The sequence below is a fragment of the Pempheris klunzingeri genome, chromosome 4 (assembly GCF_042242105.1).
Source record: "Pempheris klunzingeri isolate RE-2024b chromosome 4, fPemKlu1.hap1, whole genome shotgun sequence".
Taxonomy (NCBI): domain Eukaryota; kingdom Metazoa; phylum Chordata; class Actinopteri; order Acropomatiformes; family Pempheridae; genus Pempheris; species Pempheris klunzingeri.
This window is the reverse complement of record NC_092015.1, coordinates 13,824,818-13,838,549: the sequence shown is the minus strand read 5'-3', so window position 1 is coordinate 13,838,549 and position 13,732 is coordinate 13,824,818. Positions and strand designations below refer to the sequence as shown.

General features: G+C 41.2%; 2 protein-coding genes across 3 annotated transcripts in view; both read left to right on the top strand.

Annotated features, from left to right (window-relative positions):
* The window catches only part of kmt2a (lysine (K)-specific methyltransferase 2A), a 39,581-nt gene extending 34,730 nt beyond the window's left edge, over positions 1-4,851 (top strand). The window contains exon 34 of the mRNA XM_070828596.1: positions 9-4,851. Within this exon, the coding sequence (XP_070684697.1) occupies positions 9-284 (276 nt within the window). The 3' untranslated portion in view covers positions 285-4,851. The remainder of the gene's footprint in view (positions 1-8) is intronic.
* Positions 4,852-7,582: 2,731 nt separating this feature from the next.
* c1qtnf5 (C1q and TNF related 5) lies at positions 7,583-12,513 on the top strand. 2 transcript variants are annotated; one of them, XM_070829213.1, is made up of 4 exons: positions 7,583-7,795; positions 10,252-10,322; positions 10,760-11,004; positions 11,097-12,513. In XM_070829213.1, exons 2-4 carry the CDS (start codon positions 10,276-10,278, stop codon positions 11,615-11,617), a joined length of 813 nt encoding a protein of 270 aa, XP_070685314.1. In that variant the 5' UTR covers positions 7,583-7,795; positions 10,252-10,275; the 3' UTR covers positions 11,618-12,513. The 2 variants fall into 2 exon arrangements, with proteins under 2 accessions (XP_070685314.1, XP_070685315.1); XM_070829214.1 differs by lacking the exon at positions 10,252-10,322.
* Positions 12,514-13,732: the final 1,219 nt, after the last annotated feature.

The window sequence follows — 13,732 nt, the reverse complement described above, 5'->3', positions numbered from 1 at the left end:
CCTCAAAGGGGATTGGCTGTTACATGTTTCGCATCGATGACTATGAGGTGGTAGATGCGACGGTGCATGGCAACGCTGCCCGCTTCATTAACCACTCCTGTGAGCCCAACTGCTACTCTCGGGTCATCACTGTGGACGGCCAGAAGCACATCGTCATCTTTGCCTCTCGGCGCATCTACTGTGGAGAGGAGCTCACCTACGACTACAAGTTCCCTATTGAGGATGCCAGCAACAAGCTGCCCTGCAACTGCGGTGCAAAGAAGTGTCGCAAGTTCCTCAACTGAAACCCCGTGTCCAACCATTTTAAAAAAAGGACAATTGGGCAGCAGTGCCATGATTTTCTGAGGACACCCCTGCCCAGGGGTTTGTCGCGGCGCTGGCTTTATGCCCATATTCTGGGTCCGGTCCACGTAGGACCACAGCTGCCAACAGGACTTGAGTTCTGTCAGTGTGTCTGCTGCTGGTGTTGGCAGAGCACAGCAGAGACGGTCATGGGTCGTACTGTATATACGTACAGGTAGGGCCATTTTGGAGGAGGGGCCTTTTGTAAAAAATCCAACATATTGTGCCTCCTTTTGTGTCATTTACATTTGGCATGGGATGTTTCACCTTCAGAGGTGAGTTATGAAACGGTTCGAGCCTTCACAACATTGCAATATTAACTTTAATTTACATTTCGATGTTAAAGTTACCCCTTCATAATTTTTTACATTGGCCCATCCTCCTTAATTTTCTAGAAATATGTTATGGTCCACTAATGCTGAGTTGTGAACATCGAAAAAAAAAAAATCAAAGAACTTGGTTCCATTTTACACCAAAGTGCAATTTGTTGAAGGGACTTGGAAGAGTAATTTTACTAGAAAGGAAAATTAGAACCTTGTCAGAATTTCTTCTTTTTTTTTTTTTGTTTAATCTCAGTGTCAGCTGTTATTGATGCACATCTCCCTGTCTGAATGTGCCCTGATGCCTTCAGAGCCATTGTGATTTAGTGGAACCTTCCCCTAACAGGGCCTTTTTTTTTTTTAAAGGCCTGAAAATATGAGCTGCTCATCTACAGCAGCCTGATAAGAGCTGTGCAGGTGGAAACACTAGGGGGAGCAGTGGCCACAGAGAGGAAGAGAGAGAAAGAGACAAGGGGGGTAGAAATGTAGATTTGTTAAAAAAAAAAACAACAACAAAAGGTTATTTTTGGCCGTTCATGTAAAGGGTGATATCTGAGGCCGATACCATCCGTTGTACTTAAATTGACTTGTAGTCTGACAGCTTGGTAGCTACGTAGACATGTTATTGATGGGATTACGCCTCTGGCCTGAGAAGCGAGGCAGCTAGAGATTCTGGTGGACTGACAGCCAAGGGACTGGAGAACCCTACTGATGTGCTTTAGTAGACATATTTATAATTGATTTTTGGAGCTGTGATCCAGAAACAGCCATGGATCCTACAGAAACACACAGACAGATGTGTTGCAAGTTTGTGCATGCTGTTGTTATTATCAGACTTGTTTTTGGTAATTATATAAGCTCGGACTTCTGAGCCACGTTCCAAATTACAGCAGCAAAGAGAACCAAACATCACGCCCTTGAATTGAATTTTCACACAGCTTGTTTTCTTCTTGGCCTGTTGTGATAACCATTAATATGGAAAATGTTTTTTTTTTATTTGTATCGAGTCTTTTAAAGTCTTGTGTGTTATCTGTTTTTTATTATGGACAGGGAAATATCATGCTTGCTTTTAAAAAAACAAATGTAAATAATGTATATTTTTCTACAAAAAAGACTTAAAAAAGCACTCACTAGTGAATAGCACTTAATGATGGTATTTATATTTTTAAAAAATCGTATTTATTTTATTGCCATTTTTGTAGGAAATAGAGGTTTACAAACACTAATGCTTGGTCTCTATGTTTTGTATTCCGCTGCCTTTTCAAAGTTGTTTTTTGTTGTAATTTTGTTTTTTTTCCTTTTTTAATTTGTAGCCTGAATGTTTTCGTTGATTCCAAAGACTGACACTGGTCTGTGGCTTGGTCCCCTTTTAGTTCAGTCCACCAGTAGCTCTTTTATTCATCCCGGGCCATCTGGTCAGAGCTGACAGGTTTTTTCGTTGTTCCAGTGTTAGCTGGCAGTGTGGCAGTCATCTGAACTATTATTATGCACTTGAGAGAGTTTAGATTGTTGATCCATAGCAGATATCTCCTCTCTCCAGCCTTATCGTCTCCACACCACATCACACCGGGAATCAAGTCCGCTTACAGGCTGCTACCAGGCAGTCGCGTCACTAATCTCTCATGAGTCGACAGGCGTACAGCCAATTGGCACTTGTGTTAAATACAAGAGGTCCTGTCAGTTTTAACAGTTTTGTCCCTCTGCAGACTTGGTCTATAATAAAGAGGTGCCTTTATTTTGATGCTACCCGCAGCATACATCAAACCCCCGTTGAGCCAAACCACTTCATCCTGGTGATCACCCATGAGTGCTCACCAGCATTTGGAAATCACTTTGTTATTCTTTCATTCAGTCTCCTTGTGGTTTGTCTTGGTTGTAAATGAGCATGCCTCTTCTCTCTTACAAGCCTTCATATCCTGGACCGAGTATTTTCATTCGACTGTTGAGAGACCGACTGGTTCCGCGATGTGCTGAAGTCAATGTCCCTTTTAGTTAATTTATTGTTGCCCCCTCCCCTCCCCATTCATGCTGACTCGTTATCACCTAAAGGCCGTTAGCAGTTACTCCCACGCTGCTCTTTGTTGTTGTGAACTGAAACAAAAAATATGGTTTGCACTTTAGCTGTGACGCAGGCACTGAATAGACATAGGAAAACTCAGCTCTTTCTCCAGACAGACAATGCAACTCCAATGCTGAAACCACAAGCACACACAGTCACTGAGAACAATTCTGTGAGTTTTTGCTTCAGGCCCTGATTTAAAAACTTGAGTTTGGTCATCTTGGATTGGTGTTGATGACCCCTGAGAGGTGTGTTTGAGGCTCTAGCAAAGTGCACTTGACTCTTTTTCTGCAACAAAGCGAAGGCAGGGACCACACCAGCAGCCCTTTCCTTCCTGAAGGTGCAGCGTGTGCAAACCTTGGCTGTGCTTTTCCATATGGGGCCCAAGATCGGATCTTGAGGACCCCCCTTTGTTAACCCCAGACTGACAGGCCAGCCCCGTGGCTGCACAGCTGTGCCTACGTTGGGCTCGCTGGGTTCTGCTGCTAAGGTCAACAATGAATGTATATTCCTCCTCCACATCATCCGACTTTGTGGTGATGTTGATACTTTGTCAGCTACATTTGTTTTCAGTTCTTGTGTCAACCACCCTGGTAGATATGGAAGACATGTAGATGTGACCTCAAACTGGGCGGCAGCAGCAGCAGCAGTTTTGTTTCAGCACTGGGAATAATACTGAAGTGTGAACAGCAGTGGCATTTCTGTCTGTGCGACAACAGGTTCTTACTGGGTTAGCTCAACACTTCACGCTAGCATTGGTGATAACACGTTTACCGATGCCAAGGGCTCTGTCTACGACTCTCACTTCTCGAGATCGAAATTTTCAGTGAACAATACTGTTTAACAGCATATATACAATAAGGAAATGGTCTCTGTTGTTTCTTTGGACTTCATTTTACCACGCCACACCAGTGGCCCTTCTCCGTCATTATCTGTAATTATAGTATAAATACATAACAATATTATACGGAAACATGCATAGTAATTTCTTGTACTTTAGTATCTATACAATATATGGAATGGACAGACAAACTTAGTTACAGTAGCAAAACAGCAGATTTATAATGGTTAATAGCAATGTTTCAATGTACTCTATAATGGTTTTGTGTTACAGTACTATCAGATGAAACTAACGTGCATCATTCTTTTGTATATTGATATCCAGTACCAATTTTGCTGTGCCTGTGAGTGTTCCTTCATCAGCAAGGAGCATTGCAGTTTTTCTTTTTATTTTCTTTCTGGAAAGGAACGGTTTTTATGTGATGAGAAATGTAACTGTATTAATGTGGTTGTGAACTTCTTGAGGTCAGCCATTTTGTTTTATTTTTCCCTGGTTGTTGTAGTGAATGTCTTTCTGTTTTTTCTTTGTACGTTTTAACAGGGACTTTTTAGACGGCTTACTTGATGTGGTATAAATTAAGAGTTTGGTTTGTGGAGACTGACCAGGAGTTTCAAAGATCCCACCAAAATGGCGTTTTTTTTTTTTTTTGTTTGTTTTTTTTTTCATTTTGGAAACCTCTTTTGTCTCCATGACCACCTCTCTCTCCTCTGAAGCTTTGGTTGTACTTATCATGTACTGTTTTTATAGAAAGTCATAATGCTGATGTTGAAAACATTTAATTTATTTATTTTGTGCAACATCCACCCTGAATTGTTCTTTTACAAGTCAAGGTTTGGGAGAGGTCGGACGAGTACGTAACATGTATTTGTAATTTTCTAATTGTTTCTTGTGTATAGAAGTTATCAGCCTAGGACGAGATGTGGTGTTATAGAGGGAGCGGACGGTAGGACGTGCAAAAAGGGGGGTCATGGATCATGAACAGGCTTGTTTCTTATGCCTTGAATATACCTTTGTCTTATCAATATTCCTCCTGCTCTCTGTAATAACGGTATTCATGAGTTCAACAGTCATATTTTCTCCCTTTGTAACAGTGTTCTTTCAATACACATCAACGATATGAAGGAAAACCACCACAGTGAAAATGAACCACAAACTACTTGGTTGAATGTATAATTAGGAAACAAAGTTGTACATAAGTGTAAAAAGAAAAGTTTCTAATCATGTTTATTTTCTATGCACTTTTTTATTTAAGTGATAGTTTAAATAATAAACATGTCTCCTTTACTCTTTTCTGTCTCTTGACTCGTTCACTGTTGTTGGTTGTTCAGCTGCTGAATTCATGTAAACGTATTGTCAGTTAAAGGAACACGATGGTTAATTAAACAATCTCACTACAAGATGTATTGAATAGCTCCTCTGGAGGTTTCACTCGCATCACATGATCTTCATCAGCGGAGCCTTTCAAGCTAAAATGGACGAGAAGATTATTTAGAAAAAAATGCATCTGTATCTACTGAGGAAGATAATGAGATGTGATTGAAAGCAGCCACTTAATGGACCTTGTGGAGGCATAGTTTTCTTTCTAAGGTCAAGAATAAACCCTCTTATGTTTAGTCTATTTGACTGTTTTCAGTTTATCACTGTGAGTTTGTGGATGAATGGTTTTAGCAGCAGACGAGAGGAACTTCATAATGACAGACTTACATCTAGTCATATACTGTATGCACCTTTGGTCGCATCTTATATTATGTATAGACTTTTAGTGAACGTACATAGAAATGTATTTCTGTCAGTTTTCTCTTGGTGCAATACTGAGTTTAAAGCTGAGCTTTTTTTCCCTCCAAGAACAGATGTTTTTGGAAATAAGTGCATCATAGCCCTTCAGTCTTTTTTTAGGAGGCAAAACATCTGTGTGCACAGCATTGTGAGTTCAAGCCAGTTTTTCACTGTGAAAAACAGTCTAAGTTCAACTAATCCAATCATATTCAAGCTCCAACTTCACCTCCACCTCCCACTAGAAATGAATTCAAATTGTTAGTGTGCCAAGTGGTCCAAATTACCAGTAAATCCTCTAAGCAGCAGTCTCTGGATTCTTACAGGAAATTGGTGCTGCAGACTCAGAATGTGCTGATCCTAATGCTGCTAATTAAAAACATGTCTTAACTTTGCTGCGTCTCATTTCAGTTATAGCTCACTGCCTCCATGGGAGCCTGCTGAAGCCCCTCCTCATAACAGCCTGATGACTTGGATTCAAAGGAAAGTCTGCTCTTGTTTCAAAGAGCTGCTGCTGACACCCTCCCCTCCCCTCCCAGTCATCATATCCCCATAAAACCAGTGTTTTAGTGTTAAAACACTAAGCAGGTCCATGTGTCCAGTCAGAGCAGTCTAACTCTTCGCTCTAAGAGTTGAATAGAGAGACGTGAACCATGGCTATGGTGCTGTAGTGTTACTGGTCTGAAACAAGCTATTCGATGTACAAAAAACATACCAGATTAGTAAAGAAAACAGAATAAAACAGAACGTGTATACCTTAAATTAAAACCCAGTTGTAATCTCATTGCTTTGGCCCACTTACTCTGACAGATTTGTGCCTCACAAGCCACAAGCACAAATAGGTGGCAGTCTGACTGATAGTATATGCTGATGACATCTTTTTGAGACAACAACAGCAGCGCTTTTATTCAGCCAGAAGTGAATCAGGCCACTGTTCATGAGTGGTTAAATGATCAGTTACAACTCTGATCTTGTATATTTGCATAATATAAGTCATTTTTTGGCCAAATGAGTACAGACAGAATCAACTTGATCAGCTTCCTACTGGACACAGGAGCTCACTGTATCTCTGAGAGGCTTTGAGCTAAATGCTAACATCATCATGTTAACATGCTCACAATGCCATTGCTAAGATGCTAGTGTTAATAGAGATAATGTTTGCCATGCTCACCATCCTAATGTGGTATGTTAGCATGCTAACGTTTCCTACAAAGCACTAATTAAAAGACATAAATTAGAGGACCACAATCAGCACTATAATTCATCCTCAGGGGAACAAGAATGTCCAAATCCATCCAATAGTTGTTCAGATATTTCAGGCAAAACCATGAGTCACCTCCATGATGGCGCTAGTGGAAAAATCAGGTGATCACCAAAGTCAGAAGGGTTCATCCTCTGGGAACCATGAATCTCCACAATATAGATATTTCAGTCTGGACCAAAGTGGGGGGCGACAGACTGACCAACCTGGCCCATGTTTGTGCGGTACAGCTGACTCCCATGATACTAAACACAGTCCTGCTACAAGGCTTCGTCCTGCTTATTTTCTGTTTTCTTTTTTCCCACAGATTGGACTCAGTGGGCTGTGAGCTCACACTCCTCCACCATCTCCACTTTTGGCACGGCTCTGGCTCATTTGGGGTTGCTGCTGCCTGATAACAGTGAAAGCATGTTTTCACTGGCCTGAATTCAAGGGAGCTGCGAAATTTAACCAGCTTAAGTTTAGTTTCCTAGCCAGAAGGATATTAAGACCTTTTTCTTTATCAACTTAACACCGCCTCTGAGGGATTACAGGGAAAAGAGTATTTCTGTCTGAGCCTTGTTTAAGTGGAAGATTGATATTATATTAGAAGGACGCCGCTATCTGGATAGAGCAAATTGCCTCATCTTTGAGGCAGATAGTGAAACTCACAGAGAAGAGAGAAGAATGTGTGTGCTGATGTCTTATCTGTCTCTCTTAATCTTTATCTGTCTTTTTAAGCAGAGGCGATTTCGTGTAATAAAGCATGCATCTTCAGCTGCAATTCATTGTGCTGACATTTGCTTTTTTCTTTTTTCTGACCACAGCCCTCTGAACTCTCTGTGGTTGTGTCTTGGAGAGTTTCCCAAACACTGTTATGCAATCTCCCAAACATTCCTCCGTTTCTCATCCCCACCAAATCCCCATTTTCATTTTGATTTTGTCAGAGTTTGGTTTAATAGTTTCTGGGCATTTTGGTCTTGTTTGTGCTGGATTAACATCAAATATTTTCCTCTGTATCCTCCCTGTTCTCTCTCCTCCACCCAAAGTTCCTCCTCTCCCACCCACCCCAGTTTCTAATTGGATTTCATTACCATTTCCTCTCAGTTTTTCCCAGCCAGGCTCTGTGGTTGGGAGGGACAGCTTTCACTGGACTCATCCACACTCACGAACATCAACAGAAGCAGCAGCAACTCTCAAAGACTTCACTACATCATCTGGTAAGTTAGGTTTTCATTTTTTTTTTCCTAAATTGAAGGAAAGTTGCTCTTCATTGTTTGAATTTGAAGGCACACAGGTGACAAATATGCACATTTCAGGGTACAGGGCTGAGGTATGCCACAAAACTAAAGGTCCTGAATTCAAAATCTTATTTAAGCATAGAAATACTATCAGCAAAATATACTTAAAGTATCAGAAGTAACAATTATGCAACAGGATGACTGGTGTCAATGTTACATTTTTTATATATTAGATGAATCCATTATGTATATAGTTTTGTGGTAGCTGGTCAAAGTGAAGCTGATTTGAACTATAACTAGCTGTATATTCAGAAGCCCTTCTTATATTCTACATAGAAAGTCTTAATCTGTGAAGTAAGTAGTAACTAAAGCTGGAGAGGAGTAAAAAAAAAGTACAATAACCATCTCTGAAATGCAGAGTTGTCAAAGTATAAAGTACATAGGAATATGTAAATAAAGTGCATGTACCTTAAAATCACTTGAGTAATGTACTACGCTACAGTACCGTCCACCTCCAGGTGAGGACATTACTCAGCAATACTGAGTTAAAATAAGGAGGCAGCTTCACCTTTAACAGCCTGCTGTTGGGTTACAGTGAATGTGGATAATAAGCACACTCCAGCTGGTTTTAGGTCAACATGCCAAACTTTTCCAAGTGGCTCCTGGAGGATTTCTATCTTACAGAGAAATCAGAAATATTTGAACTGCCTGTGAAAGTTCATCTCAACCATCCAGCTGAATCCAAACCTCCGGTCCAGTGACTGGATTCAGTTTTCTCTGCTTTGAAACTGTGAACAATGGCCACCGCCTCGTGAGATTTATTACAGTAATCAAAAAGGAAATTCAAGTCAGTGAGCTGTTCTGAAGGACTGAACTAAAATGTCAAAAGTCAGAAGTGTGTGTAGTTTTACAGTAAACACTGTAGTTCACATTTTAGTGGTCTAACAGTGGATTGATTGATCTTTTGCGCGGTCGCTGACAGCGCTCATGTTTCTAATCATCTGAGGGCTACTGAGGAGTGCTGGCAGACAGCTGTTCAGACTCTCCAATATTTGTCCTCTCGTCTGCTCTGCTCCTCTGCCAGGAATGCTGACACACTATTTCTTTCTTTCTCCTCCTCCGTCTCTCTCTCTCTCTCTTTTTCTGTGGATGTAAGCTCTCCCTTCCAATTAGGAGACCTGCAGATAGATGACAAAAACTCTCTTAACTCATCATTGTTACACACCACAAACAGCAAGTTCTCATTAATAAACCATCAAGCTGGAGTCCACAAGAAGCCGGACTCGATGTTAGACAGCTGTGAGTCCTCCTGCTCAGCTCATCAGCTCAGTTTATGGTCCTGTGACGCCCGTCCTGCTCTCAGACAGACGGCCAAACAAGGCGGCAGTGGAGACGCGCTGGTGTCTCTTGGCCAAAAACCCTGCAGGAAAAAAAAACATGATCCGGGGTGCTGTAATACACACGAACTTGATTTTACGCAGGTCAGTTAGCAGAAATGTAAATTTGATATCTCTGCCATGTTCCAAGCAGAGGATTGACGTTAACACACAAACAGGAAACAGAGGCAGACGGAAAGAAGAGAGAAGGATGAAGGATGAACTTTCTAACTTTTAGATGTGACTGTGAATAGTTTCTGAGTAGGCCGTCTGGTATTCAGCATCTCAAAAAACGATCATTAGACACGTGTGTTTAGAAACCAAGAGTGCCAAGTTTTGTTCTGAAGATGTGATTCATCATTAGCTCAGAAATCTGTTATTATTTTGTCTGCATTCCCCTCACAGAAACTTCCATCATATAAAAAAAAGTAAGTAAGTTAAGTAATGTGAAACAACTGAAGGTTATTTAAAAGAAAGGGTGTTGGGTTCGGGATGATGGACGATGAGCTAAACTCTTCCCCTGTTCAGGTTCTTCACATTATGGAATTGTCTTTCATTTCTGGACATTGTTTTTCCCCCCACCACGTCTCACCACGTGCCCTCCATGAAACGGAGCGTGCTGTTCTTAGCGCCATGAGTCTCGACCCATGATTTAAGGAAGCTGAATCATTGGTTGGAATCAAAAACTGCACCTGTGTTAATAAACACCCGGGTGTTATTACAGTCAAATCTCCACTTAAGCACCTTTAAGTATGTTTTAAAACTATTAGAGTTTATAAAGACGTGAGCGGAGAAGATGACATCTGTTCTAAATTACTGGTTATTTCCTCACAGTTTTGGCAGCACAGGCATCTAATGAATAATGTCAACTCGGTAATGTTATATTGTTATTTTAGCTTTACTTTCAACTCAAACCAAGTGAGGAATTTGCTGGAAAAAAAAAAAGACTAATTCTTATAATATAATTCACATTTTCTCTGTTAAAAGACTTAAAGTGCATGATTGGGTATGTTTTTAATACTGTGTGTTTATTGTGAATCAGCCCATTTTTACTGGCAGGTTTAATGTCGGCGTGCTTGGCTCATGGCTCAGAAATGTTGCAACAGTTCCAACTGGTCATCATCCTGCAGGTGTCATGTTATTTTAATTTATGGCCTAACGTTGTAACAAGTCTGCCTGAGAGCACAATAACCTTTAAATTCATTTGATAGGTTCCCTTTAACTGCAACTTTTGTAATCCTGCCCTCTGGTATGTTTGATAAGAGACGGTCAACTGAAAATTATACTGTAATTCCTTAAATTAAGTTGTAAAACATTTATTTCAGTGTGTTTACATTTTCTGCTCCCTACTTCTGTAATCTGATAATGTTTGATTTGAAGCGATGTTTACAGCAGCATTTGTGGTGCTGCTTTGCTCAATCAGATCCCTGTTATCCCTTTGTATACAGTCCAGTCCAAACTCTGGTGTTACTCCCACACAGGCATGTTTGTAAACTATAATGTTTCCTTCATATTTTGTATTTTGTATGTTTAAAATTCATGTTTTCTCTTATTTCTCCTCTCTCAGCCGTGGCACTGCAATGACCTTGCTCAGGCTTTTACCCTTGTTAAACTCCCTCCTCGTCCTCCAAGTCCATCTTTCCAACCAGTTAGAAGACAACAAGATCCCTCCAAGTCTGTGCACGGGTCACCCTGGTATCCCGGGCTCTCCTGGAGCTAATGGCAGTCCTGGTCAGCCGGGGAGAGACGGGAGGGACGGGAGAGATGCTGCTCCGGGGGAGAAGGGAGAGAAGGGGGACAGGGGAAGCCCAGGTGCTCTGTTTTATTTATGTATCTGTTAATGTGTGAGTATATGATGAATGCCAACAGTGGATGCTCATGTCTGTGCTCCTCTTCCTCTCCAGGTGAGACAGGCCTGCGAGGCCTGACTGGGGACAGTGGTGACCGAGGAGAAAAGGGGGAGAGGGGGCAGGCAGGAGAGTGTGCAGTGGCCCCCAAATCAGCCTTCAGTGCCAAACTATCGGAGGGCCATGCTTTACCCCTCATGGTCGGCGACGTAGTCCGCTTCGACAAGGTCATGCTCAATGAGCAGGGCGACTTCAACGCAGAGACGGGACGCTTCACCTGCAAAGTCCCTGGAGTTTACTACTTTGCCGTCCACGCCACAGTCTACCGCGCCAGCCTCCAGTTTGACCTGATGAAAAACGCACACACGGTGGCTTCTTATTTCCAATTTTATGGCAACTGGCCCAAACCGGCGTCTCTGTCAGGTGGCTCCCTGCTCCACCTCGTCCCTGGTGACCAGGTGTGGGTCCAGATGGCGCTGTCAGAGTATAACGGATTTTACTCCAGCACCAAGACAGACAGCACGTTCACCGGCTTCCTGGTGTACTCAGACTGGAAAAACTCTGCAGTGTTTGCATGACATGTGCTCATGAACACAACAAAGTCATATTCCACTCTGGGGAATGAACCACAACCTGTTCTACTTTTGGCCTATTTCAATTGAGAAGTTCAGGATAGAGACAAGTGAATAGGCTGTGACATGGTACATCTGTATTTGTGTAAGAAGTTAAAACACACCAGACAATATCAGTTGAATGGCACATACCGTACTGGTGAAGTGTGAGTTACATTCACACGAGCAGTGATGTTTATTCAGTGTCTGTTCTTCACTTGCAGCCTCCAAACTGCTGTGACGCTCAATTCTTGTTGCAGATGTTGAGACTATGGCCTCGAAGAAACTCCAGGCCACGAACTTAGACAGCTTTCATGCTATCATTGCACTATTGTTTCCCACTAATTTCTACACAGCGCACACACAATAAATCATTGTAGTTTGTAAGACACACATGTCAGACATACTTTTGACCATAAATAGTTATTTAGTTATTCAACAAATGTGAAGAGATCAGTACTACACTTTTAACTTCACTTCTAATTATCAGCAAAACAAGTACTCGGTCAGCACAAAAACTGCCTCTTTGAGTGATATACTGTATGTCACCAGAGACTGAGATGATTAATGTGGCAGAAAGGTTTCTTTTTATTTCACCTCACTGTCAGTGTGGCCACCAGAAAGATGGTCCACCTCTTTTTCCCCAGAATAGAAAATGTGCAGTTTGCATAATGTGGTTGAAATTCATGTACTTTTTAAAAGATCCAATCATTATCAAAGCGTATGTCACACAAGAGAGTCAATAAAACAAACTGATTGGTTAAAATTGTAATATTGACATTTAAGATGTGTTGATTCATGGCGTCAATTCCTGCATTGAGTAACATGCAAGAACAGAAGAGAAAGGCAGCAAAATATCCTTTTATCTTTTGGAACCGGTTGAAAATGTAAAAGTTTATGCTGATGTGGTGAAACATTGATAAAGACCTCTGCAAGCACTAAAACTTCTCCTCAGAGCTGATATTTTGAGTGCACAAAACAAGCAAGTTAATTAAGTCAATGAAACTTCTTGTGTTCAGATGCCTATATAACTTAATGCCATGCTAATTACAACCTAATACCACTTGGCTAGATGTTTGCCAGACTGCTGCATAATATTCTCAACATGATAAAACTCTCTTTATACTAAAACTTTATAGTAAGTCTAGAGTTTGTGGTCAGTTATAGTTGACTAATGTGTTGACAACTGTTAACATGAGACATAGCTGAACGTGAACGTTATTGACACGCAGATTGTCGTTATATCCGCGGGCACCTAATCGGGCTGGTTGGGTCATAAAAGTTAGCATTCTAATTAATTATGGAAGGTTGATGGGTTTGATGCAGGGTGTGTTTATGCTACGCACGGCAGCGTAACTTGATCAATTATTTAAATCTTCAGTCATGCCAACAGGATCAACAGCATCTAATATTAATTAATGTTCTGAGTTCTTCTACTCATCCAAAAGGTTGATAACAACATAGTTTAGAAAACGTTGTTCTCCTAGTGGGGTCCAGCAAAATGGATGGGCCCCACCAAGTAAGTAATACAAGAACACACACACACACACACACACACACACACACACACACTGACGTAATGTACATACAGAATGGAAATCAACTCTGACTTTAAATTGTAGTCCCACCTATTTTAAAAGAAATGATCAGGTCAGCAATGCATTCACACTGGATTTTTTTCATTTAGCTTGGGACAGGGAAAGATGCCACGTACCCACCTATCTTGACATATGACCGCACGCATTTTCAGCACCACGGACAGCATCGTTTGTGCTCATATATAGAAAATAACTTACTAGCTTAGGTCTTATTTTTCTGATCATTTTAGGAATATCAGCACACATACACACTGGCAAGAGGGGTTGTGGATTTAGTGATAATCATCATGACTGGATATTTTAAATAACAAACCAACACCGACAATGCACATTGTGAATGTAGATGGACCAACAATACCCAGAAACACCTTATCTAATTTTGCTGCACGTCTCAGGACTAGAGTGCCTCACTTATGGACGTATGATTTGAAAACAAGTAGCTTTCTCTTCCTGAGGGGTTAATCCCTCTCTGCCATCTTAATGC